At 37.3% G+C, this 18,063-nt stretch overlaps 1 protein-coding gene across 1 annotated transcript in view; it reads left to right on the plus strand.

Moving 5' to 3' along the window:
* MTREX (Mtr4 exosome RNA helicase) overlaps positions 1-18,063 on the plus strand; it is an 82,188-nt gene that overhangs the window by 25,619 nt on the left and 38,506 nt on the right. The window contains exons 14-16 of the mRNA XM_032769027.2: positions 731-832; positions 2,090-2,215; positions 17,265-17,415. Of these exons, the coding sequence (XP_032624918.2) occupies positions 731-832; positions 2,090-2,215; positions 17,265-17,415 (379 nt within the window). The remainder of the gene's footprint in view (positions 1-730; positions 833-2,089; positions 2,216-17,264; positions 17,416-18,063) is intronic.

Genomic DNA, 18,063 nt, shown 5'->3' on the forward strand with positions numbered 1-18,063 from the left:
CAATAATTTTGGCTAACTGTCTTTGATGTGATAAAGTTCTAAAGATAACAAAAAGTATATTTTTATGAGAAAGGTGGAAACAATAATTGTCAGCGCTCTAGTCTTTCTAGTCAAATGTTTTCCCCCACAATCCCATCTTTTTATGAGCTCCTTCCCTGTATATTTAAATTCTCAGCTTGATCAGGAGATGAATATAAAGAGAACTTTCTGAGGCATTTAATCTAAACAAAAAACCATGTCATGTGAGTTCAGGTGACAAAATGATCCCAGAATCTGGGCCAAAACTATAAGGCTTACTATCAAAATAGTTTAGAATGACTACTAACTTCACTGTATTCAGTATTTAATGCAAAACTCACCACTTAGACTTGTTTTCTGTTCATTTTTCATATGCCTACATTAACATATAACTATAAACAAGCTAATATGTTTCTTCTCTTGGGGGAAACGGTGGGGAGAGATTGTTCTTGTTCCAGTTTTTAGTATTTGGGATGTACTTGTTTTGGAGGTTGGGGTGGGGAAGTATTTTAAGTACCTGGATATTGGTAGCATTTTATCTAATGTAATGCACAGTTCAGGTAAATAAGTGTTTCCAGTTTCAGGTATGTATTGTATATTTTACATCTGATTAAAATGTGGATAAGTCTTTGGTAGTTGCTTCTAATCATTTAAGTGTTATAAAGTTACACATTCGTATTTTGTTGTCTAATATTGTTGCCTGTTTATTTAGGCCTTATTTGCAACTGAGACCTTTGCTATGGGAATTAATATGCCAGCCAGGACAGTGCTGTTCACGAGTGCCCGCAAATTTGATGGAAAAGATTTCAGATGGGTAAGTGCAATTCAATATGCAGGGATGAATTATTGTGAATTTAGTTGTTTAAATTCATATAGAAGATAGTTCTGAGAAACGAATTTGTTTGAGACACTTTATCCACTGCAGTAAAAATATTTACTTCAAAGCTCTTACTTCGTTCATACTCAATGTAATTTTTAAATAATGTGCAATTCATATTAAAATGTTCAAATCTATAACTGCCCTCTTTAAAATTCTAGAAAATAAAATTCATTATAGAGTGTTCATAAAGGCGCACCTTTTTAAACAAAAATAGTAAAAGGGCACCCAAACACAGGCAAGATCTGTATGTCTAAAAAATTTGAAAGATTCTACACAACTTTTTCGCAGTTCTGAAACCATATTTCCTGTCAGAATCTTTCCCAACTAACCATTGATTGTTCCCCATTCATATAAAAAACCTGAGTAAGTAGTTTTCTAGTGCCTAATGCAAAACCAAATACTCACTAGGCACTAGGAGACACTCTCTACTACAATTTCTGAGTTGATTGAGATGGAAATACAGCCCTCGCTGTTACCAGTATACAGAGGACACTGGAATTTGTACTTTTTCACTAACCTCTTCCTCCCCCAGCAGTTTCATGATACATTAGCTGCAGCCCCACAAACAAACAAATAAAAAAACCTCCAGTGATATCTAAGGACTTGCCTATGTGAGGACACTCAAGAGGGTTTTTCCAAATTCACTAAAAGTGTTAATTAAAAGTTGATTAGATAAACTGTATTAAACCAAATTAAGGCCACTTTAATTCTGAATGAGAGCATCCACCCAAGAGGTTTAATACAGTTTATCTAATCCACTTTTAGTTCACACCTTTAGTAAATTTGGAAAATTTACCTGAATTTCCCCAGTATAGACAAGCCGTTAGTGCTTCAGGGCTTGTCTACATGGCCCCGTAGTGTGGACTGCAGGAAGGGTCAGTTGCAGTATGCACTAAAATTTTGAGCTGCATTTCTAGCGTGCCACTTTACTGCACCCTGCAGCTCACATCCTCCTAACTTCTTCCCTGGGAGTCTGCACTGTGAGGCTGTGTAGACAAACCCTTAGTCATGGACTTGTGGCTTTGTGAATGGTATGGTTACTTTAACTCCATGAAAAGGTCATATCTGTTATACCACCCTTTTTGTGTCTTTTAATGCGGTTCTCAGTCGCTGTAACATGCAACTGGATCAACGTGCTGCTGTTGCTTAAGTTACAGCAAAAGTTAGAGAGTTTTTCTGTTATAATTCTAGATCTCCTCAGGTGAATATATTCAGATGTCTGGTCGTGCAGGACGTCGAGGTATGGATGACAGAGGAATAGTAATTCTTATGGTGGATGAGAAGATGAGCCCAACAGTTGGCAAACAGCTTCTAAAGGTATGCTGAGGTTATGATTATTTAAATACAATGAATGTGAAAGTGAATGGAATTAAATCTAATGCATCTAAAAAGTTTCTTTGTATGAAATTCTCACTTTAACTCTTCAAATGCACTGGTGTCACAAAGGAACCCTGGAGCACCTAATCCCACATGGGCGCAGAATTCTGTTGGGATTAAATATTGTGTAAAATATTTTTCTTGCTGTTTTTTAAAAACAAGCCATAAACTTTGAATGACTTTTTTTCAAAAACAATCCAAATCTTTGAGCATGTTCTTATGATAAACATTTGTGAGGTTTATTTCTTAAACTCAGTAGCAGGAGAATGAGTCAGTTGAAATATAGTTAATGTTGTTTATCCAGAGCATGTTTGACCAGTGGATAGTTGTCAAATTGATCAACAAACACATTTTAATAAAATTAAATGTACACAGTGTAGTTGGAGAACTTCTGAGTAGTATAAATTAAATAATAATCATGTATTTATATATTGTGTCACATCCCAAAAAATTCCAGAATGTTTTATAAACTCAAACTGTTGTACCAGCTGCATAGAAACTGCTTCATCCACCATAGAAATACAGCCATTACTGGGGTGAATTACAGCAGTTATTTAATAGAGAAGTGCAGCATTAATTTAAGTAGGAACTGAAAAATGTTTCTTCTAGATTAAGTGGCAGTTGAAGGCAGAATGGAATTACCATAGCTGAAATTTAGCTAAGGCACCAGTTTTTATCAAGTATTCTCACAAAGAGCATTGTGGTATTTATTGAACTCAAGCAATCAGGACTTCTGTTTTTTGTCTCATGAAAGTTGAAAATCCTAGCATAATTATAGGAGGAAAATGACTAATTTTGTAATAAAAATGTGTTTATGTAAGTATACTAGAAAGAATCAGACTTGAGTGGATCAGTGTTTAGCATCTACTTACTTATTCGTGGGAAAAATTACATGGATTGAAAAATTGAAAGAAAACATTCTTATTTATTTTAAAATCTAGCCAGATAAAATATCCAGTATTTTGCTTTCTTTGTTGTTTGTGTATGGAACGTTCAGAGCTGTAATGCCAAGCTGTAGGCGGTATACCATTGGCTGCATCTGGCTCCTTGGCAGAATCTTCAGTGATTCAGTTGGCAGCTCAGGGCTTGTTCATCCTGCAAGCAGCTGAGAAATCTGTCTAGTCTTCTTTTGTTTAATTTCATTTTAATTCACACATTACTCTAGCAAAATGCCCAGGACAGAAGCCTTGCACAATCACACATTTTTCTCTATCCCTCCACCCACAAAGTTCTCTTATGGTATCTCTGTGCACTTAATTGAAGGGGCCCAATTCATTCTTCCTACATAACCTGAGGCAATGTTCACAAACCACTTTATGGATCGCTACAAATGATATAGATCAGTGATTTGAGAAAGAGCAAGTAGACTTAAAACTTTTTTTTTCTTGTGTGTATATAGAGCAGGGGTCGGCAACCTTTCAGAAATGCTGTGCCGAGTCTTCACTTATTCACTCTAATTTAAGGTTTTGCGTCCCGGTAATAAATTTTAATGTTTTTAGATGGCCTCTTTCTAGAAGACTATAATATGTAACTAAACTATTGTTGTATGTAAAGTAAATAAGGTTTTTAAAATGTTTAAGAAGCTTCATTTAAAATTAAATTAAAATTAGAACCCCCCGGACCGGTGGCCAGGACCCAGGCAGTGTGAGTGCCACTGAAAATCAGCTGGTGTGCTGCCTTCGGCACACGTGCCGTAGGTTGCCTATCCCTGATATAGAGAAACATGAGAACATAAGCACTTTATTTTCTGAGTTGATCATTGGCTTTAAATTAAAAAATTGGGAGTAATTAGTTTAGATGGGAGTTAATGGGAGTATATAAAATGAGTGATACAGAAAAGTTAATTGAGATACTCCTGTTTATTCTTTTCAAAAATGGAAGGAACAAACAGACACTCAATTGAATTGAATGGCAGCAAATTTAAAACTGATAGAAGGAAATACTTTTTCTTTACATAAAGCATATCTGCAGAACAGATTGATACAAAATGTCATTGGGGCCAAGAGGTTACTAAGGGAGGAAGTGTTATTTTTAATATAATGGGGTGGATACTGAGATTATCTATAGTTACATTAGCTACGAAAAATATGTCTGTATGCCCCTGAATCATGAAAGTTCAAACAAACTAGGGTCAGGAAAAATTCTTCCCTTATGGCCAGGTTATTCCTTAATTTCTCCCTATGGGTTTTCTTGTTCTTTCCTCTGAAGAATCTGGTATGAGTCATTGTCAGAGATACAAAACTGACTAGCTGGACCACTGGTCTGATCCCATATGGCACTTCTTATGTTCATAAGCATGTTTCCTCACATATACGATTTTATATTGGACTAAATCATAAACAACAACAACTTGTAAATGTGCTCTCATGAATTAGAGCAGGATATGGATTCTGGTTTTTAATTTGATAACCCTGCTGGGCAAGTATGATTAACTATCTAGGGTACTAAGTAAATCGGGAGACTCCTAAGTGGTGATTGGTTGTTATTTTGGTTACTTCCTTCTTAAAATATTTGGTCTGGGCTTTAAAATAATTTTGTTTTATTGTGACATCTCTGCAGTATTTGTAGCAACATAAAGGGAAAACTCCAAAAATAAATGGATTTCCTAATTTTGGGGCTTGGGGGTTCATGTAATTATACTGGGGTTTCTCCTGTTCTTTGCTTCCAGTATAGTGTTTCCCAATATCTGTTCTATCTAACGGCTCAGGAATTTATACTGCAGTCTTTGCTATCTGGTAAGGATTAAAACCTGGGATTATAGCTCCAGTACAAATTCTTTTGAAAACACAAAACAGATGGTGTTGTCTGAAGCGGGGAGTTAGTGCGCCTCCTTACTGTACACGGCTGCTACTGAAGGCGAGGATAATGTTGTTTCCATTCCCTTAATCAGTGATAGTGGGGTATAGCCAATTCTCGGATGGTGTGTGGTAATTGTTTAACAGCATACAGCAGTACTATGTGGCAGTGTAGTCCAGGAAGGGAAAGATGTTGTTTGTTTGGAATTTGTAGTGAATTTTCTGAGGCAAAATGTAATTACCTGAATTGGACTTTGGCTAGAACATTATGGCTGACATCTTTACTCTGATCAAAATGTTGTGGAGTCTTCAGTGTCCTTGGTTTTCCATCCCATCTAAAACAGTATACTTCTATTTTTTATTTTTTTCTAATATTTTAAGGGTGTTTACAGAGGAATAGCATTTGTACTTCATTTCTCCTTACTCCTGATTTTGAGTGATAAATATGAATTATCTGTGTTTGATCTCACTGCTTGTGATGCAACCATATGCGAGACCAAGAGACTTCAAGTGAGGCATAAGCTGCCAGAGCAGAACCATTCCAACTGCACACTGTCCATTTATAAACATCTGCTGAGCACACCAACTTAATTGCAGCCTTGAAGTCTGGTTTGACATGTAGCGCATTCAACTATAAACCACTTTTGATGGCACGATTTGTAAAATGTACCATACCCTAATTTGCTGGAGAACTTGACCTGCCAGTCAGAGACTGACATGAATTACATGGTGACAGTGCCACTGGGGTGGTTAAGGGGTAACATCTCCACTGCTTTGGGTGTTGCTCAACGATTTGCCCAAGCTGGAGTGATAAGGACGCAGTTCTTGGTAAAATAACAAATGTTTACTCTTCAAAAATTTTGATTTTGTAATTTTTCTTGTATTTTTATTGTGATGAAATACTACTAAGCTTATTTGCAGTACTGTTTTGAGCTTATGTCCATTATGCTCATTAGATCGGGGGGATGTAATAGGCCCCAATTCAGGAAGGTGCATAAGCACATTTAAGTATCTGAGTAGTCGCACTGATTTCAGTGGCACTGCTCAATTGCCTAAAGTAGTTAGGCACATGTTTACGTACCTTTCTAAATCAAGGCCTTAATTTTAAATTTACCATATTTACTTGTTTTTACTGCCAAAGCTACAACAAATTTGAGTTTGAAATTCTGTTGCTAGGGTCTTTTGTTTTGCTCGTTGTTTGTCACAAAACAAGCTTTTTGTTTTTGTCTTTTTAAACAATTATTAAACACAACAAATAAGGGGAGAATTATTGCCTCAGTTTTTTTGTTAAATGGCGTTCTTGTCTATGAAGAAAGTCAGTTAAATGAAAGATTTTAGTTCTCAGGGTTATTTTGAATTGAAGTTCAATTTTTTTTTTCTTTTTAAAAGACAAAGCAAGACAAAATGCATATGCAGTGGGGAATAGGAAGACAACCAAAAGCTAGTGATGCAGCTTCTGTATCTGGTGCTTGCACTCAAGTTGCTAGACGACAGCATATAGCACATTAGGTTGAATTTGGATGGTTAACTTTTAGGTTGCTGCTCTAATTAAACCTGTTATTCTGAGCTATGTGCCTCAGAAGAACTAAATGGCCAAAATGTTGGCAAATCTGTCCAATCATAATTTTCTAATCAAAATTAGTTTCTGATGGGGAGTGTGCGTAAAAAAAAGAGAGAGACTTCTGTTCATTTTAAGAATATTCTAGTCTGTTGATCATAACTTAACCTCAATCACTGGGGTTTTGTTTTATTCTAATGAACTCAGTTTTCACATTTTTTTTAAACTCCTGTTTTGTGGATTTTGATATGTTTATACATTAAACTTACTTTTTTTGCCATGTTTTACTCACAGGGGACAATTTAAAGGTTAAACATAAGAGCTTTAACATCTTCCGCAGGAATGTACAAACTGATTTACCAGACTGGACCATTTGTCCTTCTAGTCTAGTATCCTGACTGTGGCTGGTACTGGGATGCTTCAGAAGGAGGAGTAAGAAACCTTGAACTTGCCCATATGGAAATTTTTATTACTGTCACCGCCCCCTCCATCCCCCCCTTAGAGGTTTGCTTTAGGGTTTTTGTTTTTAGTGACCCTGGAGGGCTTTTTGTTGTGTTCTTTGGGGTAGGGTGACTCAGAGTCCCGATTTTGGGGTTTTTTTCTTACATAGGCTCCTATTACCTCCCATCCTGATTTTTCACAGTTGCTGTCTGGTCATCCTACTTTGGGATGGGGGTGGGAGAAAAGGGATTGTAATCTTTGCTAATGCAATTCAGGGTGTCCCTGTTACCTGTATAAAAGAACAATTCTTTTTGAATTCACCTAAGATCTTGTTCTTAGTATTATGACAGAATATAACTGATGTGTAGGAAAACTGCCTGCTGGATTTCATGACTCGCATTATTTTGGGGATTTCTACCTTTCAGTGAATTCATTATGGTCAGTGGCTTTAGTTCACGTTTTTATAGGGGTCATTCACCATTTTTCATAAGATGAAAGTATTTTTCTCCTCCATCGCATACAAATTAGTAACCCAGAATGATGACTCTGCACACAGTGAAACATGCATCATACTTAGAACATAGGAATGGCCACACTGGGTCAAACTAATGGTGTATCTAGCCCAGTATCCCATCTTCCGACAGTGTCCAGTGCCAAATGCTTAAAAGGGAATGAACAGAACAGGGCAATTATCAAGCATCCATCCCCTATCATCCAGTTCCAGCATCTGGCAGTCAGAGGTTTAGGGACATCCAGAACATGGGGTCGCATACTTGTGTCCCCTCATTATGAAAATGACAAATAGTCTTAAACTTCTTGAAAGTGTTCTGTCTTATAGTGATGTTGCTCTCTTTACTTTTGGAAAGGTAACTTATCTAGCTTATGTCTAGAAACTGGGAAGTCAAATAAAATCAACAGTGTGAAGTAGTGGCAGCCTAGCATGTTAATTAAGGACTAAAACACATTCTGTTAAGTATTTGGCACATCTTTGTGCGTGTAAGTGTATTTAGGGCTTGTCAACACTGGCACTTTACAGCACTGTAACTTCCTCGCTCAAAGGTGTGAAAAAACACCCCCCTGAGCGCTGCAAGTTTCAGCCCTGTAAAGTGCCAGAGTAGACAGTACACCAGCACTGGGCACCGTGCTCCCAGTGCCGGTAACTATTCTACTCCTGGAGGTGATTTAATAGTGCTAGGAGAGCTCTCTCCCAGCGCTGGTGCTGTGACTACATAGCCACATTAAACCCTGCCACAGCAGCACTTTAACATGGCTAGTGAAGACATGCCCTTAGTCAAAAAATCAGACCTACTTCATTTTGTGTTTTTTGAATAGCTCTTAGTATGCATGTAAGCTGGTTCCAGATAATGTCTTACATTCTCCATAAAAGCATTTTAAAAGATTGACGCTAGGGATAATTTTCAGGGAAGCTGCCTGCTGAGTTCTTACTCTTCTGTCACATGGTCAGTGGGGGGAAATTTGGTGACTTGCTTCTATTTTGCCCTTTCCCTCATTTTCAGATATATATGAGAGAGAAAACTAGTCCAGTAACTGAGCCTTGAAGATCTGGCAGAGCTGCAAATGTAGGCTTGATCAATATTTAGTACTGTAATGCAAGAACAACAGTTCTCACATTGTGGGTCAGGCAAGGCTCCAGTTTTTAAAACAAACAAAAGCTCTAGCACTGAAAATAAGGGTCACTCTAAGAGATGAAAAACTGGGAGTCCTCTCCCATTTCAGTCTAGATGGTGAGAACTCCCTAGCCCTGAAAGGTTGTAGTTTTATTTAACTTGTCTTTCGGTTTACATCTGTTTGCCAGTGAAAACACAACCAGTTAATTATATTTTATTAACAATAAATGCTTAACAGCCTATTTAGTGCTCAGATCAGGGGTGGCCAACCTGAGCCTGAGAAGGAGCCAGAATTTACCAACGTACATTGCCAAAGAGCCACAATAATATGTCAGCAGCCCCCCCGTCAGCTCCCTGCTCCCAGCGCCTCCCACCCACCAGCAGCCCTGCCGATCAGTGCCTCCCCTTCCTTCCTCTTACCTCCTATCAGCTGTTTCGTGGCATGCAGGAGGCTCTGGGGGTGAGGAGCGAGGGCGTGGCAGGCTCAGGAGAGGGGATGGGAAGGAGTGGAGTGGGGGCTGGGCCTATGACATAGTCAGGGTTTGAGCAGTGAGCAGCTCCCAGCACATTGGAAAGTTGGTGCCTATAGCTCTAGCCCCAGAGTCAATCCCTATACAAGGAGCCTCATATTAATTTCTGAAGAGCCGCATGTGGCTCTAGAGCCACAGGTTGGCCACCCCAGCTCAGATGGACACCAGTTCAAAACCCTGAGATTCATAGTAACAGTACAACAATTAGCTGATATAATTTTCAGATAATTTTTGACTGCATTGTTCCTGTAGAAAATCTTGTATGCTGCTATGTTCTGGGCTTTTAGCATTCTTTATCAGGAAAACATGAACCTAATGACTTTAACTGACTGTTACTGATGTTGGCAACTGCTTTTGTCCCAAGAATTTTTAAGTCAGTTCAATTAGGTCGTTAATTTCTGAGAAGCTATTCTCAGACTTGCAAGTGTGTTTTTGGAAGACTATATTTTCCTAAAGGTGTTCAGTGTCCAATGTTAGCTGGCTCTTAGGCTCACCTGATTGCATCTGTTTGTGCTTGGCTGCTGCAGATGTTGAGTGATCAGTCTTTTAGCAAGGATGCATCTGAGCTAGCATTTTAACAGGTGATGTCCACCAGTTGTAGGTGAGTTGATGCCCTGTGGTGCCCTTTAACACTGGTAAATCAAAAACAATTGATGTACACTGTAGTATGTTAACCTTTTATTGTAACTTTGCCTTCATAGAACATTAAGGAAAAAAGAGAAACCCTAAAAAGTTAAATCAAGATTACTAGTCTGCTTCATTTTGCTGGCCATGTGGTTCAAAAATTTGGCTTTCTGTTCTGGAAATGCTGTTTTTCTCAGAATTGCTATATTGTCTGTTGATCTTACTATTCTGTCTTTGTGGTTACTTTACATGTTTTTGTATCTATCATTTATAAATATTGAGTAATATATTTAATTTTTTAAGCTGCATCCACTGATGGAAAAGAATTTGGCACTGGACAAACTTCCATATTTGTTCATTCTCAAGTGTGTGTGTGTTTAAAAATGGGCAGCAAAGCTGTGTTAGCAAGATTAGGTAGGCCTGAAATTTAATCCACATAGAATCATAGAATATCCGGGTTGGAAGGGACCTCAGGAGGTCATCTAGTCCAGCCCCCTGCTCAAAGCAGGACCAATCCCCAGACAGATTTTTGCCCCAGATCCCTAAGTGGCCCCCTCAAGGATTGGGGTGCAAAGACCTATTATAAATAAATTTAAAAGTTACACAAAACAAATTTGTGCCCCAGCCAATTGCTCATGAGATGTCTACAGCCATATACTAGGGTAAAAACTAATCAATTAATTTTTCCAAGAAATTATTATAAATGGGTACTGTAAAATGTATTTTTTTAAAAAATTAAGAAATACTTTGTGCTCTTTTAAAACTATTTTTATTAAAATTTCAGGAGGAAAAATATTAAATTTGCTACAGTTACATGTTCAGGTTTAAGAAGTGTCAGCTTTAGTTAGAAACTTAAAGCTCTATCATCACTTAGTACAAGTCTAAATCTTAAAATATAGAGAAACCAAAGATTTTTAAAATTTGGAGATAGATACATTTGTGAGAGAGGAGAAAATAAATTGCTTACCCCAGAATATATACATTTGTGAGAGAGGCGAAAAGAAATTTCTTAACCCAGAATATGATTCATTCTTTCTGTTCATTCATAAACAATGTATGAATTAAATGAATGACCTTATTTAAAGATCTTAACACTAGTCATTAATCATAAAGATCAAAATATTGCTGTTTCAGGTTTTAGCTGAAAAGGTGTAGATCAAATTCCACTCTGCTTTATATTTCTGTACAAAGATCTTTTAAAAAACCTTTCAAGTAAATATGCAGATGTGCTAGGTATATATTGGTATGTTCTAACCCTTATTTTAATACTATATTGTGGTAGCAAACTATCTTGGTTTGTTTTCCTGCCTTTTTTTAAAGGAATAGTTTATTTAATAGTGCTGAGGTTATTCCTTTTAGATGGCGCATGTTCACCAAGTTAGGACCAGTTACTTTTTACACAGTGTAAGACAAAGGCCGTACTCTATATTAAGGGCAGTTTTTTTGAGCAGGACAGTAAATCCGGCAGTGCTGTTAGTTGACTTGTGTTTTGTAATCTGTAGATTTATTCTGGCTATAGTTGCCCATCTGATAATTCCCCTTAAGTAGGTGAGCAACACGCTTAGATAATAACAGGGCCAACCTCTACCCCATCCTCAACACTCTCCCTGCATTGTGGGAGAGGGCAAGAGAAGACATGCTGAGGGCAGAGTAGAGCAAAGCAGCCCCCTGTTAATTCTCAGATGGCCTGTGAGTCCCACAAGTTATGGTCTACACTGCAGTTAGACATCTGTGGCTGGTCCATGCCTCCTGATTCAGGCTCATGGGCTCTGGCTGTGTGGCTGTTTAATTGCGGTGTAGATGTTCTGGCTCAGGGCTGCAGCTAGGGTTGCCGTTTTGGTTGGATGTATTCGTGGAGATTTCATCATATGACATAATCTTTAATTAAAGATAAATCTTTAATTCCTAGAGACTCCAGGCCAATCCTGGAGTGTTGGCAACCATAGCTGCAGCCTAAGCTCTGGGACTTTCTCACCTCGGAGAGACCTAGAGCCTGGGCTCCAGCTGAACCCAGATGTCTACACTGCAATTAAACAGCCCCTTAGCCCAAGCCACGTGAGCAGGAGCTTGGGCCCGCTGTGGGTTTTTGAATTGCAAGTCAGATGTACTGTTAGGGACCCACAGCCCACAGGTGTAAGTCCCTAGACTTCTCTAACAATGAGAATGCCAGCACAGGGAATTTCAGTACAGGAGAGAATCTGGCCCTGTTGCATTTAATATTGGTGTAACTTCCTTGTTTCATTACTCAGGGTATGTCTACAGTTCAGCCACTAGAGCGGCGCAGCTGCAGCTGCGCTGCTGTAGAGTTTTAAGTGTAAACACTACCTATTCTGACAGGAGGGGTTCTCCTATCATTATAGGTAATCCACCTGCCCGAGAGGCAGTAGGTAACTGGGTTGATAGAAGATCTAGCAGTGTCTACACTGAGGGTTCGGTTGGCATAGTTATATTTCTAAGGTGTGTGTATTTTTCACATGCCGGAGGTACATAGCTATGCTGATATAAATTCCTAGTGTAGATCAGCCCTTAATTAGGCCTGGTCTACACCAAAAAGTTAGGTTGACCCAGCTACATCAAGCAGGCGTGTGAAAAATCCTCACCCCTGAGTGGCATAGTTAGGCTGACCTAGCCCTTGGTATAGACAGAGCCATGTTAACAGAAGAAACCATCTCTTGGAGAGGTGTATATCCTTGCTGATGGGAGAACCCCTCCTATTGGCATAGGAAGTGTCTATACTGAAGCACTACAGCACCTCGTGGGTGGCTGTGATGTTCAAGTGTAAACAAACCCTTAGTTAAAGAATATTCTGTTGCATATTTGTTGGCCTCTCCATCAGGGGTTCTCTAGCCATTCCATTCTGTCTACTGTTTCAGAAGAGAGAAATCTGTACAAGCTCCAGCTCCTTTCCCAGGAGTTCAGTCTATAAAGCTTGCCTTGCAATCATTAGCTGTCATTGGTCTGGCCATACTGATGACATTTCACGCACTGACACGCTGTTGCTGGTGGTAGCAGTTTGCAGGTGATTCTAAACTTCCAGTTTTAATTATTTTAAATATGCAATTTGTAATCTTATTTAAGTAGCACTTCTTGCTCTGAACTTCAGGAGGCTGACGTCTCCTTTTTAAAGAGAAATAACTACATATGTACCACTGTGACCTAGTCCCAGAATTTGGTTAACACAATCAAATGAGTCTTTACTTGGAAGGCAAAGTATCGTTACTTGATTTGGTTAAAACGTATTTTGTTGTCTCCTAGAGCTGCATGTGTGTTCTTCCCAATATACAGACGCTACTCCCCCCATCCCCTGACTTACGCAATTGTTCCGTTCCAGAAAGCCTTGTGTGACTCTTGCGTAACCTGGAAACGTATACCCGTATGTTATGCAAATATTTCCACAACTCGAAAATCCTATTTCTGGCTTATGGAACTTTTTCCGTAAGTGCAAATTTGCGTAAGTCGGATCTTGCGTAACCCGAGGAGTGTCTTTATTCTGGATCCCTCTGAGTGAACTGCTTTGATCAGGTGGAGGATATTTCTCCCATCGGATGGCAGTGACTAATCGGGAAATTTCTGTAAGGTTCTTACTGTTGCTTTGTTTTTGGGACGTGTTAGAAATTTTTTGATCTCGTGTTAAACAGATGTGGAAAAATAAGTCTAGATCCACTGTTTCCAGATTAATCTTGGAGCCTTGCTGCTTCTGACTAAATCTTGTGCAATGAATAACAAAAACATAGTTTGGTACATTTTAATGTCAAAATCCTTGTACTTCTGTTGACTTTGGATGTTCTGTATAGTGCACATAAGCAGATTTTGTCTGTATATTTTGGTGCCAACACAGTCACGCTACAGTTGTAATTTGTATAAATCCTGTTTGTTATCAGTTAAGTTTTAAGTACCATTTATTTTCACTATAATGTGTGGTGAAAATATATCTTTGTGGATATTGAACCCTGCGTCTGTAGGAGATGAGACAAGACATAGATTCAACTGTTTTTAGATGAAGATGACTTTTATCTTTTATCTAAAAGGACTGTTACAGTAATTGTTAAATATTGTTAGCAGACGTTAACATTAAACAAAATAATAAGCTTAAAATAGCAAAACAGACTACTGTAGATTGATTTAAATAATCAGTTTTAATCTTTCTCTGCATTTGTAGTTTTTAATTCTTTTCCAAGAAAGGGTTTATTCTCATTGGTTGGTAAGCATTAAAACGTTGATTTGCACCTAAGTATATAGCCTTTACACTAAATTTGGTTCTTTTTTGCTCTTCAGGAAGTACCCATATATATACATTTCTTTAAGTAGTTATATAGCTCAACTTACGTTTATTCAGGTTCTTCATTTTTGTGTTTTATTTTGCTTTAAAATGGTGAATGATGCAATTAATATTTATGAAATTATTTTTTTTAATTTGAGATTTGTATCAAGCTTTATTTGGATGGAAATTTAAATTAAAATGCGCAAAAATAGCATTTTTTTTTATTAAATGAAGCTCTTGAGCTTTTTGTATGTATTCAGTACATTTATCAGAAACTTTTGCATTTAAAACTAACTGATTTATTAAACAAAGGAAGTATTATCTGTATTTGGTGAAATGAACCAATTGTTTCTGGTCACTATGTCCCTCAAGATTTTAGAATTAGTAGATCTCATTCTCTCGCATCTGTTCTGCTTTTTCAACTCCGTTTGGTTTCTTAACTTTGAATGATCTAGTTATTGAACTGAACTACTTCAGAATTCTGAAATTAAGAAAATATTCACCTGCAGAAGAGGTTACTGCTGGTAAAAGCTGGTTTAGCACTTTGGTAAACTCTGGCTCTAGGTCCTTAGCCAATGATTACCACCAGTTCAGTGGTCTGACTGTCTTTAAAAATCAATTTAAATTATTTTAATAGATTCAGCATGTTTAAGTATTAACATAAGTTATAATTTTTAATTAAATAGGTTTATTTTAAAATATGTATTTAATGTAAATTTAAAAAATCCAATTTAAAGTTTAAAAAAATCTGATTTTTAAATATATATATTTATAGCTTCAGTTTTTGTCCACACTTACTACAGTTGCATGAAAATTGTTTTGAAATACTGTTATTAACGTCCTGATTAGCAAAGCAGCTAAGAATGTGCTTAAGTGCCCTGCTGAATTAGTCTTCCATTCTTTTTTGGAATTAATGAATGAAATGAATCAAAATAATCCATTTAGGTGCCATGGTAACTTACATCTTGAAATCATCTACTTCTCTTTCCTTTGTGCCAGTTTAAAACTTGTAGTTCAGCTCTGAGAAGCTTACCGTATTGTTTCAGCAAAGGTTGAAGTGTTTAGTCATAACACTTCAAGCTTACTGGCTGGCCTACTTGAAATGCCCAACAAAATTCCTTTTTAATTCCAACATGTAACCAACCACAATGCACGTGTGTAATTTGTCACAATCAAACATCAATGTACAACCTTAATTCCATCCCCGTACTTTTCATATACACTGACTTTTTATACACTCTACGACTATAAAGAAAATATTTTAACCTACCTGAGGTGGGAATTAAAATTGTGAATTTTTTGTGATTATAAGGAAATGGATAGATGCATTATGGATGACATGTTGGAATTGAAAGAGAGTTATGGAGCAAAGGAGTCTGTGAATGTGTGTTCTTGATGGTTCAGTGGTAAAAGTATATCATTTGAGGATGCCATGGATGTGGACATTGGTTTAACTATTGAGTCCCTGCATGTTTACTCTGTTGATAGGAATTACTTGACCAACCTTTATTTTTTTTATGGCAGTGAAGTCTCTGAGGAGATATAGATAGAGGTTTTCACAAATGTGTAACACTGTTTTAGATTCTAATTATTTTCTCACCAATACGATAAATATTTTTGTCAATTCTAATAAGTATTATGATTTACTTATTGATGCTCAAATTCTTCTTAAAATGTATAAGGAGTTTGAATTAAAGAGTATGTTATGAGAAATGGCTAGTTAGAATGGGGCTGAACATACTCAGGTGGCCTGTTTCAGAGTTTCCACAGCAACTATACTGCTATTTAGCAAATTCAGAATAGTTACTGATACCAGTTGGTAGAAAATGTTAAATTTTCAAAGGATGAATGCAAAAATCAGACTCCTGTGTGAATTTTCTAGTTGCAGCTTCTAGAATTAAGTTATGGAAAGCCAATAAATAATAATCTACAGTGGTATAATGTGCAGTTAATACTTTTGGAGGAAACATAATTTTCCCTTAAATCTTGATACTGTGGTATTAAAGCAAATGTAGTGGTCTACTAGTTTTTGTCTTCATTTCATTTTCCTTTCACAAATAAATTCATTTAAAAGCATTGCTTTTTGTCACTGCCAGTCTGTTTTTAGCCATTGAATATTTTTCATCAAATTAGATGACCTCATATTTCACTTTCATAAAGTGTGTGTGTGTGTGTAGATGAGTATGTAATATCTGTTCAGTCTCTTATAAAATTGAGAAAGACACCTGTCAAGTGCTGCAGAGCCATCAGTTGTGCGGTCCTGCTTAGGAGATTAAAACGGAAAATGGCTTAAAAGTATTATGCTATTTTAATGGTTGATAGGCTGCATATCAATTTCAGTGGCAAATGGGGTATTCCTAAGAGGGAAGCACAGCTCCCAAGTTGGCTTTCTGTGAATTTCAGCCTTTGGGTCAAGAACGCCTCTCTGGACCTGCCTGACAAACAAGCGAATTACTGATATAACACGCCCGTACTTCACTGGCCTAGTGAAACGAGCTGTGAAGACCTTCCAAAACATAGGCATTGCATGTGGCACAAAAGTGCCTTCCATCTAAAAGGGTCCTATCCTTTATTATAGAAGTAATCCCTAGCAGCATAACTGAGCAAAAATCAGAGCTGCATGTGTGTGTATAATGTGGGGACCAATCCCACAGGCTTTATCTTGTTAGATTTTTTTGGTAAGTGAAGAGGAAATATTCTTTCTCAGGGGGTGTGCTGTGATAAAGATTTTGTTTGTATCTAAATAGTTAAAAAGATATAGTAGGAAGGGTAAAAAATAGTGTGTATGTATGTATATAATTTTTTTTAAAGAAGTTAAGAGACACGAGATTATATTTTATAAAACTAAATCATTCTCCTGAGTTTATTAGGCTCAGTTTATCTAAAGGGTTCTGATTGCCACTGACTTGGCAAGCTTACCTGCATCACAATGGTATGTAAAGTACTGTTACATTTCTTGGATGTTCATCATACAGCTAGTTAGGATCTGATGTGAGATCTAGAAAAATATTGTGGAGTTTATAAAACCTTTATCCAAAGATATACAAAGCACTGGTTTAATAATTTTTCATAAGACACTGTATCAAATATATTGTGATTGCTTTGCTTGTGCTGTAACTAATATTTTGTGTGGGGGCATCTTTTATTTTTAGGGCTCAGCTGATCCTCTGAACAGTGCTTTTCACTTGACATACAACATGGTATTGAACTTACTCCGAGTAGAGGAAATTAACCCTGAATACATGTTAGAAAAATCCTTCTACCAGTTTCAACACTACAGAGCTATTCCAGGAGTAGTAGAAAGTAAGTATTATGTGTATCACATACTTAACCATGTGAGAGACTGTGTCAAGGATACTTTAACTGTGGGATTGGATAGCTGAGAGTGTGTTATGTTTATAATGAGAATCCACCAAGAGATTCTAGTACTGTACAGCCTCACCTTCCCTGGCAGCAGAATGCTTAGTGCACTTGCTGTTATGGTTATGCACAGGAGAGTGTTTTCAGGGAGGGAAGCCGTCTTCTGTTGTTCTGTAATAGCACCTGAGTCTTTTTTAGGAACAGAATTTACTGATTTTGGAGATATCCAGTGAACAAGTTATACAAGGATGGTCACCATATTGCAAATGACTAGGAGAGGAAGAGGAGCAAAACAAAAAAGTGTATTTGGGCTCATTGGAGATGCAGACAAGGTTTCTGTTCATGTTCAAAACATAGATAAGTCAGACTGAATTAATCCTAATAGCATATTTCAGTATCTTAAAAAGAATTAAGTCCTATGGTGTCAAAAACACCTTAAAAAAAAGATACTCTAGTAAGGCTTTGTAAATAGTCTGGAAAATTGGTCAACTGTGAAGCAAAATCCTGATGGAAACAAGGCTTTTGTTTTTTACTCCCTTGAGTGGTTAGCCTTGTGAGCCATGCTCTGCCTGCTTTAAACGATATTTCCAT

This window comes from Chelonoidis abingdonii, chromosome 6 (assembly GCF_003597395.2).
Source record: "Chelonoidis abingdonii isolate Lonesome George chromosome 6, CheloAbing_2.0, whole genome shotgun sequence".
Taxonomy (NCBI): Eukaryota; Metazoa; Chordata; order Testudines; family Testudinidae; genus Chelonoidis; species Chelonoidis abingdonii.